General features: G+C 60.4%; 1 protein-coding gene across 1 annotated transcript; it reads left to right on the top strand.

The window, feature by feature from the left end:
• The first annotated feature begins 5,823 nt into the window (after positions 1-5,823).
• Positions 5,824-9,357, top strand: HLX (H2.0 like homeobox). The gene is made up of 4 exons (XM_050894487.1): positions 5,824-6,543; positions 7,174-7,353; positions 7,848-8,032; positions 8,846-9,357. The coding sequence occupies exons 1-4, from the start codon at positions 5,970-5,972 to the stop codon at positions 9,206-9,208; spliced, it is 1,302 nt and encodes a 433-aa protein (XP_050750444.1). The 5' UTR covers positions 5,824-5,969; the 3' UTR covers positions 9,209-9,357.
• The last annotated feature ends 6,466 nt before the right edge of the window (positions 9,358-15,823 follow it).

The following is a 15,823-nucleotide window of genomic DNA, read 5'->3' as shown; positions in this document are numbered from 1 at the left end:
TTAATTGCAGACCAGCTCTCTGCAGACCTCTCTGTTGGTGTGGCCTGGAAAATCGCAGCTAGCCTGTGATAACTCCCTCTGCAAGCAGATTACAGTCCGACAGGCAGTGTAAAGGTGGAGTAACCTATGAAATCAGTGACGCCGATGGAAATGAAAGCAAACTCAGGGTCTTTCCATGCGAGAAGGACCCATTTTAGACTCCAGAAAGCAGCTCCCAGAGGCAGCACTTAAATTAAAGGGTGACCTGGTGAGAGGTTAGAGCAGACTAGAAGAAGGTCGCAGCGGTCCTGCCAACCCCCCTCCCCAAATGCATGTTTCCCTCAGCTCCCTCACACTGGCTAGCCACATGATAAAGAAGTTAGTTTGGGGAACTATGTCAGCAAAAAAACTTTTCTTACTGGCAGAGTTAATTTTCTACAGTTTGACGTCCCCGGGGATAGGAACAGGCAGGCAGGGATGGAGCGAGTGTGGGAGACTGGCACTTCAACTTCGAGCAGCTTAAACCCTTACGGGATTGCAGGCTCACAGTGCCCGGCTCCCGGCACAGCATCAGATGCCTAAAAATGGGCTTCACGAAAGCCAGCACAGTGGGCAGGACCTGCCTGCTCTAACCCGTAGGAAACCCCAAGGAAGGGACCGTCCTGACCCTGCTGCTCCTCAGAACGCAGCCTCCTTTCCCGGGGCTGCGGAGAGGCGCTTCTTTCCAACTGCTATTTATTACCCTGACCCTTCTTTAACATTTATGTATCTGCAGCTTTTCATGCAAAAAAAAAAAAAAAAAAGAAAAAAAAAGGAAAAGAAAAAGGAAGGAAAGGTCACTTCTTTCTCTGTGAACATGGCTGTGGAAAGATGCAGTGCCCTCCCACACCCCAGATCTCTGAGCCAGGCACTCAGGGGCAGAGGGGAATCAGTGTTTTCAGGTCCCCTCTCTGTCTGAAGGGACCTGGGGGACTGCACAGCATTTGGGAGAATGCAAAAACTCTCTCCACTTGAAACCCATCAGCTTCAGATGATCTAATGTATTTCATCAGACCAGCAGCTGAAAGAAAGACAGAGTGTAAACGTGCAAGTGTGAGAACAAGTCTCCAGCTCAGTGGCTGGTCTGTTGTCCCTGGAGGTGGGAGCCTCGGGGTTTGATCTGCTCTAAGATATGGACCTGTTCAGTGGGACCTATTCTGCTGTAACATAAGGACAATTCTCGGGACTGCTCACACGCAGAAAACCCCATGGGGTTTTCAGACAACTACAATATAGACATTTCAGAGGGATTTTGCTTCAGAGTAGTTTTAGCATGCCCTGTGGACTCAATTCCCATCAAGGATACCTGCTTGTGCACCCGGAGACCTCTCCACGATGCAAAGCTGCGAGCGATCAGGATCAGGTGCTTCCCTCCAAAAGCACACCCTGACCCAACCTGAAACACAAGCGCAAATGCACCCTCAGGAGAATCACATCCTGCCCTACCGCACGGAAACCCAGATCCTGCCTGTTTTCAGGCGCCTTCCACTCACGCGCAGCAAATGACATAACATTAGTCGTTACTTACTGACACAGGTATTCAACTAAATAACGCATGAAACAATAGAAAGGAAACGTCAAGGAGTTGGCCAGCTTAGTCACTTAATTCGCTTGTGGTTCTGGGCAGTTCCTGCCTGCAGTGCCTGCGCTTCTCTTGAGCATTTCAGATAACAAACTGTTGATCAGCTGAGGGAAGCCCAACCAGCCTTGCGGCGCACGCCTGCGGCCTGCCTCCAGCTGCGGATCCCCGCCGGGGAGCGGGGGGCTCGGCCTGCGGTCGGATTTGGCGGCCCCGCTTGCAGCCCTCCCAGCTTCCCCGGGCCGGTGCTGGGGGAGCACCGGCAACAGCCGCCAGACACACCCCCACCCCCCCCCGGCAATCTGCAGAACGCTCCTGCCCACCCTGCAACCACCAGCTTTCGGCGGGCGTAGTATTAATTTTCTTGCCCTTGGCTCCCAAAATTTGCTTGCTGCCTGCTCGCAGGGACCCGGGAGCGGGGGAATTTGGAGGGGAGAGCCACGTCCCGGGGGTGCCTTGCGTGGGGGTCCGCGCCCGGCCCCGGCCCGCTCGGCAGGTGGCGACAGAGAACGGGCTTTGGGGCCGGGCTGTGGCGGGGGCCCGCCGGTGCTCGGCGCTGCGCAGTGGCGGGCCGCGGGCGGGGCGGCTCGGCGGGACCCCGGCGGCGGGGGGGGCGGCAGCGGTCCCGGTAACGCCACACGAGCAAACCATCCTCCCTAGGGGGTTTGCAAGGAGGTTTAAATAATTATTTTAAAAAGTGCTCCTAGAGAGCGAGTAGGATTTTTAAGATATTTTTCTTTATTTTTTTATATTACATATCTATGTTTCTATATGCAGATACAGGTATAAACAGAACACATACAGAAGCCTAAAAGCCAACGGGCAAGGCGCCCAGCGCCCGGTCGCGCTGGCCGTGGGCGGAGGAGGAGGGCCGGGAGGCCGCTCCGACAGCATCCCGGGCAGGCTCGGAGGGGCGCACCCGGCTCACCCCCCGCGGCGAGAGGGCGGCTGGGCCGCCGAGCGCTGCTTGCAGTCAAGGGGAGGCCCCGAGCCCCCAGCGGGGGCTGTGCGGCGGATGAACGGCCCCCGTCGGGGACAGGCACCGCTCGGGGCTTGCTGCCGGCCGGGCTGCGGGGGGAGGCGGCCGGGGGGGGCTCTGGCTGCGAAGCACCTCGGTAGGGTCCGTGGGCTCGATGTGCCGCCCGCAGCTCGACGCGGGGACGGGGAGCTCGAAGGGGCAGGGACAGCCGAAAGAGCGGCCCGTCCTCCCCGTGGGGCGCGGGCAGGCGGGGCCCGGCCCTTTCCGGGATGCTCCCGGCCCGGTGCCCGCGAGTGGGCACGGGGAGCTGCAGAGCCTCGGGGTTAGCCCTTCTATTTTCCCCTCGTAAGAACTCGAATAATTTTTTTTTTCCGCCTCCTTTGTCGGCCTCGGGGGGAGGAAAAAAAAAAAAAAAGTCCTTCGAGACTCCATCCCTCAAAAAAAAAAAAAAAAAGCATCGCTCCTGCCTGCACAGTTCATTCGCCTCCTTCTCGAGTCCCTCGGAAAGCAAGATTAAAGGGGAAAGTCGCAGCTGTATATTTATGTTTTCATTGCTAGAAGGGAATTGATTTCCTTGCATTTATTTTTGTAGTTGCAATACACAAGGGCGGATTTGCGTCACCAAAGCAACTTGCTGGTCGAGATAAAGTTGCACAAATATTGAAAAGGGAAGTGCTCGCTCTCATTATGAAGTTTTTCTCCGGAAGAAATAAGGATTTCTGCTGTATCCTAAAATACTAAAGCCGCTTCTATTTTGGGACAAATCTCGCAGGCACATCCGCTCATTTAGTCCGAGTTGGAACCTCTCAAAAAACAGGAGATGACCTGGGCTGCAGCGAGCCCCGGGTTTCCTGCAGCCTTCTCCCTCCTTGCGCGGGGAGGAGGGGCTGCCGCCTCCCCCGGCCAGCGCGGCCGCGCAGGCCTGCTCCTCCCCGGCGGTGCGCGGGCAGGGAGGCCTGCGGCGGCCTTTGGGGAGAGGGGACAGCCCTGTCCCCCGGGAGAGGGAGAGGCCTGGCAGGGGAGGCAGGTGCTCCTGGTTTCGCCCGCGGAGGATGCGCGGGGGGCGCAGGGCTGCCGAGCCGGGCGCGGAGCGGGCGGGCCCCGGGAAGGCACCTGCCCCCGCGGCTCGGGCTCCCCGGCTCCCTCGCCCTCCCGAGGCCCAGCCCGAGGGTCAAGTGCTTTAGTGCGACGCGTTTAGCGTTTCCTTTCGGGTTATTTTAGTCCCCGCGGGACGACAGCGCGGAAGGAGCGCTTCTCTGCGCGCCGGCCCCGGGACCAGCGGGCTCCAGGGCACCGGCAGCGCCGAGGGCAGCGGAGCCGCGGCCGTGCCCCGGGTCGGGGCTTCCCCCCGGGCCCCCGCAAACGGGCGCTTCCCTCCGGTACTGCTCATCGCCGGGCGCTGAACGGCAGCGAGGCGAGCAGAGCTTTGAAATATGCTCCTAAAAAAAAAAGAGAAAAACACCGTGTTTTGTTCTTTTTTTTTTTCCCCTGACTGCCTGGCGACCAGCCCCGGGGTGGCACAACAACGATGTGGGTATTAATGGCAGTTACAGTAATGATTTTAGGGAGCGGTTTGCAGCTGGGATGCAGCGGGCAGAGCAGACTTCGTTGCCCTTCCCTCAGGCGGGCTGATGGCGCGGCTCTGCCCGGCGGTGGAAACGCAAGTGAAACCGGAGTCGTTTGATCCGATTTCAGAGCAAGAGGCTGGCGCTCGGGTCTTGTGCGCGGGGGGGGGAATAAAGGAGGGAGGGAAAGACGCAAGGAAAAGGGGCTTTCCGCTGTCGAAGCAGGAAAAGTTCAAACTTAATCAACGCTTTCTTTCGCCGCCTTGGGTTTTCGGACACATCTTGGCAAGCCAGCCCGTCTTTATTTTTCGGTTTCGTCTCGTTAATAAAAACCAAACCAAAGCAAAGCGGTGCCTGGCTTTTCCTGGGGAACCAGCCTCACCTTTACCCGTGCACACGGTTATGGCTAAGGAACGCGTTCACTCTCGCTCGCAGGTGGTTTCAATATTCACACAGAAGCTACGTCTTCATACCTGGCGAAAGAAAAATAGTTTGCCTTTCTGGCGGTTCCCCGAAAACCTTCAGAATTTGGGAAGCTATTTGAAAAAAAAAAAAAATTTTTTTTTTTTGAAACAAAATCAAAGCAAACCTGCAATCGTCCGACCTGGGAGCCTGCTGAAAACGGCAGTGACTGGTTTACGTGTATGAAAACTAAAATTAAAGAAATGTTTTTTTTCGGAGTCAGGTCGGGACAAATGTGGATGTTAGAGGGGAGAAAAAAAGCGCAAAAGACGCTTCGATAAATTTCTCCCTAAATTATTGCAGCGAATATAGCTTGTGATTGTATTCTTAAAAAATGGGGGTAATTCGGTTGTCAAAGGTTTGCAAAATTACGAAGTAGTTTTTAAGGTGAAACTGGTGTGGAAGCAGATGCGGCCACCGGGCTGGAGAACACGGCAAAAATCTATAAAATTACATTGTCGACAAAATACGGTTAATTAATTAGTCGCTGCTAATGCAGGATCCAACGCGTCCTGGGCCCAGAATAGCTGGGAGCTCTCATAAATACATATGTTCCGTGCATCAGCACAGACTCATTTTCTTCCAGACTATCCCAGGCTCATTTATCCGGGAAGGAAACACATTTCCTTGGGAATCATTTCCAAGAGGACGGACCTGCCTCCAATCGCGAAGAATTTTCCTGCGCGTTTCTTTCAGACGTTTGGAAATCGCGGCGGCAAGCGCAGCGCCCTGCCGCTGTTTGGGGGTGGGTGTTCGAGGGCGGAATTTGAAGGGGGGGGGTGGTGGTGAGGGGGTGGGTACCTTGCGGGGCAAACCGGGCCGGGCTGGGTCGCGGGTACGGGCCACCGCGCCGCCAGCGCGCAGTTGCGCGCTGGCGGCGCGGTGGCCCGTACCCGCGACCCGGCCCTGCGTGGGCGTGTCGGCGGGCGGTGCTGCCCGGCCCCGCGGATCGCGGATTGGGCGCGGGGAGGGAACGAGGGCTGCTCCGGAGCCGGGAGTGTCGCTGCCAGAGAAAGTTTTGGGGAGGGGTGGATATTTTTTTTTCCCCCAGTGCGAGGAAAGGGGGTTTGGTTTGGGTTTGTTTTGTTTGCGCCGCTCCGCTCCTCGCCCGCTCGCTCGCTCCGTCTCGCCGTGGGTTTGGGGGACTTTTTCCTTTTTCTCTGTCTTTTTTTTTGGTGGTTTTTTTTTTTTTTTGGAGGGGTGGTTGGTTTCCCCCCCCCCCCCCCCCCCTTGCCCCTCCGGCAAGTGCTCCGCCAGCCTCCTCTCGCCCCGCCATCCCTCCCCATGCGCCCGGGGCAGCGGGCAGCTCCGCGGCGCGCACCCGGGAGCTGAGCTGCGGGAGCGGCGCGTCCCCTCCCCGGGCAGGATGTACACGGCCGGGCTGGCTCCTTTCTACGCCTCCAACTTCAGCTTGTGGTCAGCGGCGTATTGCTCGGCATCGGGGCCGGCAGCCGGCGGCTGCTTCCCGCTGGACGCCGCGGCGGCGAAGAAGCCGTCCTTCTGCATCGCCGACATCCTCCACGCCGGCGGCGAGGCGGCGGGAGGACCCGCCGACAGCTTGCCCGGAGGTCCCGGCACCGGCATGCCGGCGGCGCTGGGAGCCGTCCACCACGGCGGTCCCTTCCACGCCACCGCCTCGCCGCTCCGGCCCACGCCCGTCGTGGCCCCCGACGCCCCCGCCGCCGCCGCCTTCCCGCCGCGCCTCTCGCCGCTCTCCGCCGCCTACCACTCCCACCACCACCGCCCCCCGCAGCACCGGTCCCCCGCGGCGGCGGCGGCAGCGGCGGGCGGCGGAGGCGGCCCGGCCCCCGCCCGGCTGCCGGGCGGCCACACGCACGGCTCGGCGCCGGCGCCCGCCAGCAAGGACCTGAAATTCGGCATCGACCGCATTTTATCGGCGGAGTTTGACCCCAAAGTCAAGGAAGGCAACACGCTGAGAGGTAGAGAAATTGGCTTGTCCGCTTTCCGTGCTAGCGCTCTTGGTGCTCTTTTATTTATTCCGTTATTGTTTTTAGCGAATATACCCGCGATTTGAAAACTTTTCGATCTAGCCGAGAAAAGAGTTATTTAAAAAGAAAGCGTTATAAATCCGAGTTTCTAATAGCGCTCACTAAAATAGCCCCCTCCCCGCCCCCCCCGCCCCCCCCCCCCTCCGCCCCGCGCACGGCAGCAGCCCGCGGCACAGGACTTGCGCCGCTGGGAAAAATAGCGATAGCGTAAAAATAGCGAGTGAAACGGTCTCCGCTTCCCAAAGCGGGCCGAGGATTTTTGCCTCCGAGGGCGCAGCCCGTTTTAAAGGCTTTCGCTGCAATCCAGCTCCCCTCCCGGCGTGTAAACATCCTGACCAAGGGAGCAAATATACCGGAGGATGTCTGATTGCCGGGGCACGGCCGCCTCTCCCGAGGAGAGCCCCCGGGGCGAGGAGGCGGCTGCCCGGTTCCCCGCCGCCCCCCCCAGCCCCTCCGGCCGGGGACCCGCTCCGCCCGGCCCCGGCCCCGTCGCCCGGAGCGTGCCGGGGTGTCGGTTTCGACCGCGGTATAACAGAGCTCTCCTTGTTCCTGTGCTCACAGATCTGACCTCCTTATTAACTACCAGCCGCCAAACTGGGGTTCATCTCCCCAACTTGCAGCCTTCCGCCGGCCAGTTCTTCGCGTCTCTAGACCCCATTAACGAGGCCTCTGCTATTCTGGGTCCCTTAAACACAAACCCAAGGAGCTCAGTTCAGCACCAGTTTCAAGACACTTTTCCAGGTACATCTCGTCCCTCGTCGACCCTCCCGTGGCGCAGGGCCCTCCGTCCCGGAGCAGCCCCCCGGCCCAGGCGCTCTCCTCCCGGAGGGACTCGCCAGGCGCTTTTGAAAGGCCAGGGCGTATGTTTTCTAGCGAGGCTCAGATTTTGGGCGAAAGCCGGGCTGCGTGGGGGGGAGGAAGAGCCGGCTAGGGCCTGACCCAGAGGACCATCCCATCTAGTACAAAAAATAATACCTGGGCCGAGAGAGGAGGGGCGGGGAGGGGGGAGAAGAAGAAATTCGGGTTCCAAACCGCTCCATCCTTGCCCGAGGAAGCACACGCTGACAGGACTCATACCCAGCCGGCAGGCAGGGCTGTGCTGGCCCGGGCCTTCCCCGCACACCGCAGTCCAGCTGTTATTTTGATCGATTTAAGGCTTCCTTTCAGGTATCGATATTAATAACGCCGTCTCCCTCTCTCTCCCCCCCGCTTTTCTTCCCCCCCGCCCCCGCCAGGTCCGTACGCGGTTTTAACCAAGGACACGCTGCCCCAGACGTACAAGAGGAAACGCTCCTGGTCCAGAGCTGTTTTTTCCAACCTACAGAGGAAAGGTTTAGAAAAACGGTTCGAAATCCAGAAATATGTCACCAAACCGGACAGAAAGCAACTGGCGGCGATGCTGGGGCTGACAGATGCTCAAGTAAGAACGGCTTCGGTTTTGTTTCAAATCTTACTTCCAGTTTAGAGGGATACCGGGGGGGGGGGGGGAAGGCGGTTGCAAAGCTTTTTCCCTTCCTTAATCTATGGCGGGGCTGGCTGAGGAGCGGGACCTCGCCCCGAGCATCTCCTGCGCGCAGGTTCCGCGGCGTTTCGCGGCCCAGCGCGGAGCTTTCGCCTTTGTTTTGGCCACCGCGGAGCAGGCCGAGCGGAGAGGCGAGGGGGCCGGAGCAGATCGTCAGTGTGCACTTTATTGAAGTGCAACTCGCTGTAGGAGACAGTTTAGGTCAAAGGAAGTAGAAGCGAACATACTATTTTTAATGTCCCCCTTTTTTTTTCTTTTCTTTTTTTTTTTTCTAAATCTCTCCCCGCGTTGTGAAATCCTTAGTTCTGGGGAAGTGAAAACTCTTCTTCAAACGGAATCATTAAACGCCACTCTGTAATGATTCCACTATTGAGGGCCCGCAGCGCACAGAATTGTATAACGCTGTGGTTTCTTGAGCAAGATTTGGTTTCCTGGAAAAAGAAGTAGAAGGGGGGGGGGGGGGAACCCACCAACACCGAACACGAGGGGCGCGTTTGGTGTTTAAACATGCGAACTAGAAGGAGAAAAAAAAATAAAGCCACCTTAGTCGCGTAAGGGTGTGGGCAGAGGGAGGTGAGGACGGCGTCTCCTTTTCTCCCCTTGCTGCCCGTCGCCGGTGGAAGGCGTTGGGGCCGGGCGGTGCGCGGCGCGGTGCGCGGCGCGGTGCGCGGTGGGGGCCGTGCCGCCCGTCTGAGGGCGGCGCGGCCGCAGGTGAAGGTGTGGTTCCAGAACCGGCGGATGAAGTGGCGGCACTCCAAAGAAGCGCAGGCCCAGAAGGACAAGGAGCCGCCGCCGGAGCCGGAGCCGGAGCCGGCGGCCCAGCGAGCCGGCGCACCGCCCGCCGCCGCCGGGGAGCCCGAGCGCAGCCCCAGCCGCTCCGAGGGCGACAGCGACAGCAGCGACGCCGACTCCCTCGACATGGCCCCCAGCGACACGGAACGGACTGAGGGAGCCGAGCGGAACCTGCCCGTCGCCGGGCTCGGCAAGTCCTCCGGCAGCACCGGCCTCCCCTCCCCGCCGCCGCCCGCCGCCGCCGCCGCCGCCGCCAGCCCCGAGCCGCGGAGCGGCCTATAGACGGGGCAGCCCCGCGGCACCCGCGCCCGGGACCTGCGCGCTAATTTATCTCCTTTCCTCCGCCCCGGGAGCGCGGCAAGGCCGGCACGGCACCGATCCGCTCCCGCCCGCGGCCAGCGCCCGACCTGGCCCGGGGCGAGGGGCCGAGGACGCGGGCGGAGCGGGGAGCCCCGGCCCCGGGACGGCTGTGCGTGAGGCGGCCGCCTCTCCCTCCACGCTGCTCGCAGGAGAGCGGGATTTGTCCTTTTTTTTTTTTTTTTAAATTTTATTTTATTCTCCGTCTCCCGCCCCTTGTCCTCTCCAGGAAAATCCGAGCGAGGGACTCCGAGAACATGCTCCGAAATCCCTCTCTCCGCCCCCCCCCCCCAAACAATTTACAATGTGAAGTATTTTGCCAACGTCCTCATTGGTTGCAACGTGTTGCTTCGAATAATCCGGCCAAGAAGTACTGCACTGACAAAATATATAAATATATATATATATCTCCTGTAAATAAAATGTTTGCTATGGTTTGTAACCACGTCAGTCTGTTGACCAGGGGAGAGGGCTGGTGAGGCTGCCCCAGCTTCCTTCGCCCCGCTCAAAGGCAGCCACTGTCTTTCCGCGCCTTGAAAGCCTCCCCAGGCAGCCTTCTCCTCTTTTTTTTTTTTCCCCTCTCCCCCTTCCTTTTCGAATGGAGGCGATGACAAGGACCGGATTTGATTGCGCAAAACCGTGCCCCCGGTGAGAAAGTTGCCAATTGCATTTGTAGATCTGCGTGTGCGTACCTATGTATATGTAGCTTGTGAGGTGGCTTTTGGTTTTTGATGCAAGACGAGACTGGACTATCTGACTCCCCGCGACTCTCAGGGGCGCTGCCAGGAGCCGGCGGGGCCGTTTTGGGGGGCGGGGGGCGGGGGGCGTGTTTAGTTTGCTTTGCTTTGGTGTCGCTCCGATTTGCCCTGCACCCCTCCGCAAGCCCCCGCGGCGGGGTGGGGAGGTAGTGCTGTGTGACGTCACAGCGTGGCTGTGCCGCCCGGGGGGCGCGCTGTGACGTCATGCAGGCGCTACGCGCGGCGCGGGGGCGGTGCGGAGGCCGGGCGCAGGATCGGGCCGCGGCGGCGGGCGGGAGCGCGGACCCCCGCGGGGCTGTGCCGGGGGGGGGGCACAGCGGCCTCCCCGCTTCCTCGGCGGGTGCTGCGGGGCTGGGTGCCCTCCCCGGGAGGGAGCGCCCGGGGCGTGCGGCCAGGCGGCTCCGCCGGGGCTCCCTTGGGGTCCAGGCCGGGATCCGCCGGCTCCGCTCGGGTTCGTCGTCGGCTTCGCTCCTCGGAAAAATATCAAGCGCCGCGGTGCTCGGTGCTCCGCTCCTCCCGGGGCACGGGGGAGGACGGGGGGCCGCTTTCTCGGTCAGCCTGCTTCCCCCTCCTCCCTTCTCAAGCAGCATCGAGCAAAGCGAAAGCCGCAGCGGTGAGGAGCCCCTGTCCTTGCCCACTGGGAAGCATGTTTTCTGCCTCAGGGCTTGCTGCGAGGCCCTCATCGGAGCAATTCTGTTTTCAAATACGAGCGGGGCCGGGGGAGGCCTGATCCTGCCCAGGGAGGTTAGGGAGAGGGCAGGCGAAACGAAGCCGCCCCCCCCCCCCCATGCTAGGCCGATGGGCGCTGAGCCTGTGATACCGTTAGAAAGAAAGGGGAGACGGAGAAGTAAAGCGAAGGACCGAAAAATTCCCGGTGTCCACCGGCGATGTGGAGGCAGGCGAGCGCCTGGCCTTCTGCTGCTGCTTCCCTGAGGGCTCAGGCGAAAAACCCTTCGGGGCCGGGGGGGTTTGCCGGGGAAGACATGCTTCTCGGGGCCACCCCTGCTAGCAGGGGGACTCCGGCAGGAGCAAACACCTGAGGAAGGAGAAGGAAACGCCGACAGCATTTCCCCGCCACAAGCACTGGAGGAGAAGGAGCTGGGGCAAACGGCAAGCCAAGACGCCGTCTTGCTGGGCCGAAAGGGGACGGGTGAAGTGGTAAATAAGGTGTAACCGAGCGGGCAGAGGCTCTGCCAGAGCCACGACGGGCAGGGAGATTTCCAGGAGGGGCGCGCACAAAGCTCTGCTGCGCCCCTGGGTGCGCGCAGCCCCCGCGCAGGGCAGCGCGCCCGGGGCGCCGTCCCCGTCGGAGCCCTGCTGGCACAGGGAAGCGGGGGGAAGGATCTGGAAGGGGCTGGTAGATTGGTTCTGCCTTTAAAACACTGTCAGGGAGGAAGCGGGTGGTGTCACGGCTTTTCGGGGCGCGGAGCGGGCCCTGCAGTTCGCTTCCAGCCCCAGAAAGCGGCTGTTCCTAGGGCCGCTGCTGCGCGCATCAGCGCGGGGTTTGCCGTGGGGTTATAACTTCCCCTGAGAGCAAGGGAAGCCGCGGGACAGATGTCCAGCGAAACATGACTGTTTCTCCGCCGATAAACCGCCGTGTTGCGGCTCACGGACACGCAGGAATTTGTTTGCCTCTTGTTTTTGCTTCCTAAAGACTAACCCATGCGGGAGAGAGGGGTTTGAGGTGGCTCTTGTCAGATGAGAAAGGAAAAGCGCATCGGGAAAGAGTTTCTCTTCCCTTGGGTTAGAGGAATCTACGCCTCCTCCAAGCGCAGGGCTAGCTGCGCGGGGGCAGGCTCCCCCCGCCTCGGCCTCCCCAAATAGCGGGAGAGCAATGCCCGCCTGGACCCCGGGTCGGGGAGAGAGCAGGGGCAGCGCCTTTATGGCACCTTTTTAAGATAACGCGGCAAAAGGGGAAAAAATAGCAGTGTTGGGACTCTAGGCTACGGAGAAAGATGCTCAGATCCGAACGCAAGAGCTGGGATAAAATTCCTTCGCCCTGCTCCTGATTTTGCCTCCCTGCCCCCTCGCCTCCAGGCTTTGTTGCTCCGCGCAACTCGGGCTGCTGCTCTGGCCAAGTGGCAGAGCCAGGAGGGTATTTTTTTTTCCTCTCCGCCAGCGAAAGGGAAAAAAATAATTTCTGTCCCCCATTGCTCCCGTTGTGTACGTCCTCGAGTAGGTAGAGCAAAGCCACGAAAACGAGTTTGGGGAAAGACGGGCGGATGGAGGGATTTGTGCCCGTCTCGACAGGGAAGGGAGTTTGCCCGATCCTGCGAGACTGCAGTTACTGCGGAAAAAGTCGGGACAGTGTTGTGACTGCAGGCAGCTCGATCGCTGTTCGTCGGCGAAGTCGACCTGTCCGTAGCGCAATGCAACACCCCCCCAGAACAGGTTCAAAAAAGCCTGGGGGTACCCCTTTTTTGTTTGCTTTATTATCGCCTGATAACACGAAAGGCTTTTGATGCTGGTTATTTCAGAAGGCGAAACGTCCGAGCCCACGGTTCGCCCGCCGATCCGGTTCCTCGACGGTCTGTAAAATGAGGGTCGCAGCTTTTCGGGCGGTCTCTTTAACCTCCCCCCTAAATCCGTTGTGACTCTTTTCAGACCTGTGCCAGCCGATCCCAAATCCCTTGGGCTGCACCCACAAGCCTCAACGGGTCTGTGTTGGCGCGGATCCCCCTGCCCGGCGGGGGCCGGGGTCCCCTCGGAGGGGCTGTGAAGGGCTTCCCCAGCGCTGCCCCCCGGTCTCCGCGGCCCCGGCCAGGCCAGGCTCTCCGGCACACACCCGCTCCATTTTCCCCTCCCGGGTGCCGGGCAGAGATTTTTCGGGCTTATTTCAGATGAGAGGTTGTACGGGAGACCAAAAAACGGGAGCGATGCACGCTGCCGCACGGAGAGCAGAGGTTTCCCTGCCTCCTCCCTGCGTGGCATGTGGGGGAAACCGGATTGATAACGAAGCGGGAGGCCTCTCCGTGCCGCTCCGACATCATCCCAGCCCCGTCTGCGACCATCCACACCCGCAGAGATGCGCAGCCGGGCTGGTCAGAGCCAGCTCCTGCCGAGCTCCTTCCCGGGGAGCAGCTTACCAGTAACCCCCACCTTCCCCGGGCGCTTCATTAAGAAGTCCAATGAGATCTTTTTCTTCTCGCCTGATTTGTTACCAGAAACCTCCCATCTCCAAAGAGTCTCGAGTCAACCTCGGAAATAACAGCCACGTTAGAAGAAAAAAAAATAGCAATAATAAACCAAAACAGACGCAATATTTTAAGCAAGCAATTTACGGTGCAAAAAGGGCCGGGCGAGAAGCTCGCGTTGGGGTCCGCCGCTGCCCCGCCCGGCGGGGAGGGGGGGGGTCCGCCGCGGCCCCGCTAGTTCGGCGCTGCCCCCCCCGCCCCACGCAGAGCCCCGCGGGCGCGGGGCCGGCGGCAGCGAAACCTGAGTTCGCCTCCCTCGTTAGCTGAGCGAGACCGGCCCCGCTCCTTAGGAAAATATTTTTATTTTATTTTAATGTCGGGCTTAAGCTGATGTCTTAAAAAATAATTGTTTTCAGACCCCAGTTCGCTCGGCATCGCCGTTTCACACTCACAGGCACACACAGCTTTCCCTGCAGTTCATGCCTCGGGACTGCCTGGCGTCGGCAAGACAAACTGCAATCTCCGAAATGTCAACTTTTGCCACAATCTCGACTAAGAAAACCACCCCCTTCTTATTGCTGTTGAGCGCTCATCAGAAATAATGGCTGTTTACACAAAACCTTTATTCACTTTCTTAAATAAACACCAGTGAATTCAAATAAAGCAAACCCTCAGCTATAATTCAAGCACAACGTTTGCTGTGTGTATTCTCGGCTGCGGACCTGGAGAGACTCCTCGGAGAGAAATATGAAGTCTCCTTTCATAGTCCACCTCCATTAGCTAAGTATTGTAGCTCACCTCGGCCGAGCTTATCCTACTCCAGCTTTCCTTTTTTCCTCTTTTTTATATTTTCCCCTAGCTGAAGCGGAAATATTTCCTCCCTTCTCCCCTGTCCCCTTTTACAGAGGTGAGGTCTGGACGCTTTTCTTTTTAAATCAATTTGCAGGAGCCCCTTCCCTCCTCTTCCACAGCCCCGGCTCAGGGGCGTGCTCCGGGGCAGGGGCTGCCGGGCTCCGCGGAAAGGCGCTGCCGCCGCACCGGGACCTTCCGCAGCCCGCACGGCCGAGGATGCTCGTACCTTGGCGGGCTGAGGGTGCTCAGATGAAGCCGGGGGGGGGGGGGGGGGGGGGGGCAGGTTGGTGAGCCCGGCGAGGCGGTGCCAAGGTCTCGTTTATTCGAAAGAGCCGGCTAGAAATGGAGTTTGCGCAAACCCGTGAGCTCAGCCAGGTAGCGGGGAGCTCAGCCAGGTACCTGCGGGGGGAGCGGCGGCCCCGCCCGGCCATCGCCCCACGGGGGAAGGGAGCCGGTCCCTCCGCGGCGCGGCGGGGGGAAGCGCTGCCCCCCTGCTCCCCTCACCTCCCCTGCTCCCAGGCCGGGACTCGCGGCCCCAGCCCTAATGAGATCCATTAAGCGTATTATTGATGTGGAGGTTTGCTGTGAGGTCCTGGCTGGAGGGAAGCGGAGCTCTGCTGCAGATACAGGCGCTCTGATCTGCACCACCTGGCTGAAACCAGAGAGCCGCCACTTCATTAATGGGTTTAGCCTTTGCTAATTGGTGTCTTTAGGAGCCTTGCCAAATTCTGCTCCGGGATCTTTGGAGGCAGCTTTTGTTTTTCCTTCTGCCGGTGACATTCGTTGACGGCAATTAGACCCGATACCACTTCTGCGCCGGCGGGCAGCCAGGGAGCCCGAAAGCCCCCGAAGGGGCGGGCTGCGCTGCCGCTCCGGCCACCTCCTGCCCGCTGCTGCCTCCACCACCACCACCATCATCATCATCATCATCAAAAATGGAAACGCCGTAGGTAAACCTCGAGGTGGGGGGAGCCAACCCACTCTCCTCTCGCCTCGGTGACGGCTGCAGCAGGTGACACGAGTGGAGGTGGGGCGAAAGGCGCCCTGTGCTCCACGGCCCCCGCTGCCCCCCCCCGCAGAAAGCAAGCGCAGGGGCCGGGGCAGCGGGAAAGCGGCCGCCCCCCGCCCTCCCCTCCCGCCGGGCCGGTCCCAGGGGCCTGCGGGCTGCGGAGGGAGCCGAGGCGAGGGAGCCGCAGGGGCAGTGCCCGCGGCCGTGCCAGCCCCGCGGCCGCAGCAGCCCGGAGCCGCCGCGGCTCTCCCCGGCCCGGAGAACCGGCGCCGCGGCCGAGCCCCTTTCGCCGCCCGCCCTCGGGGTCAGCTTCATCCCCGGCCCCGCGGGCCTGACCGGGTTTTCCGGGACTCAAACGGCCGTAGTTAATGAAATCCGCTCGCCGCAAATCACAGACCTCTGCCGTACGCTATAATCAAATTTCTGCTTGCCTTAAAAAACCCAGGCCACCCTCCTCCACCCCCGTTCTCCAAGCAAACCCCAAATCAAAGGTTTCCAGCCATCACACCCCTCCAGCTATGCCTGGTCCCAGGCCGTCTCTCCCGGCCTTCGTTGCCATCGCCTGTTCTCCCCCCTCCCACCCCTGCGATGACCAGTGCCTTTCCTCGGCGACCAAAAGAGGAGGCTGCCCGGGACCAACCCTGTCCGCCTGGCCGGGCCCGGTGGGGTTACCCCGGCCGCCTGCATGCGGGGATAGGGGTGATGGAGGGGATGGGGATGCTGGAGGGGTTGAGGGTGATGGAAGGGATGGCGATGCTCGAGGGGACGAGGAGGCTGGAGGGTTTCC

The sequence above is a fragment of the Gymnogyps californianus genome, chromosome 3 (genome assembly GCF_018139145.2).
Source record: "Gymnogyps californianus isolate 813 chromosome 3, ASM1813914v2, whole genome shotgun sequence".
Classification (NCBI taxonomy): Eukaryota; Metazoa; Chordata; class Aves; order Accipitriformes; family Cathartidae; genus Gymnogyps; species Gymnogyps californianus.
This window is presented reverse-complemented; position numbering and strand designations above follow the sequence as displayed.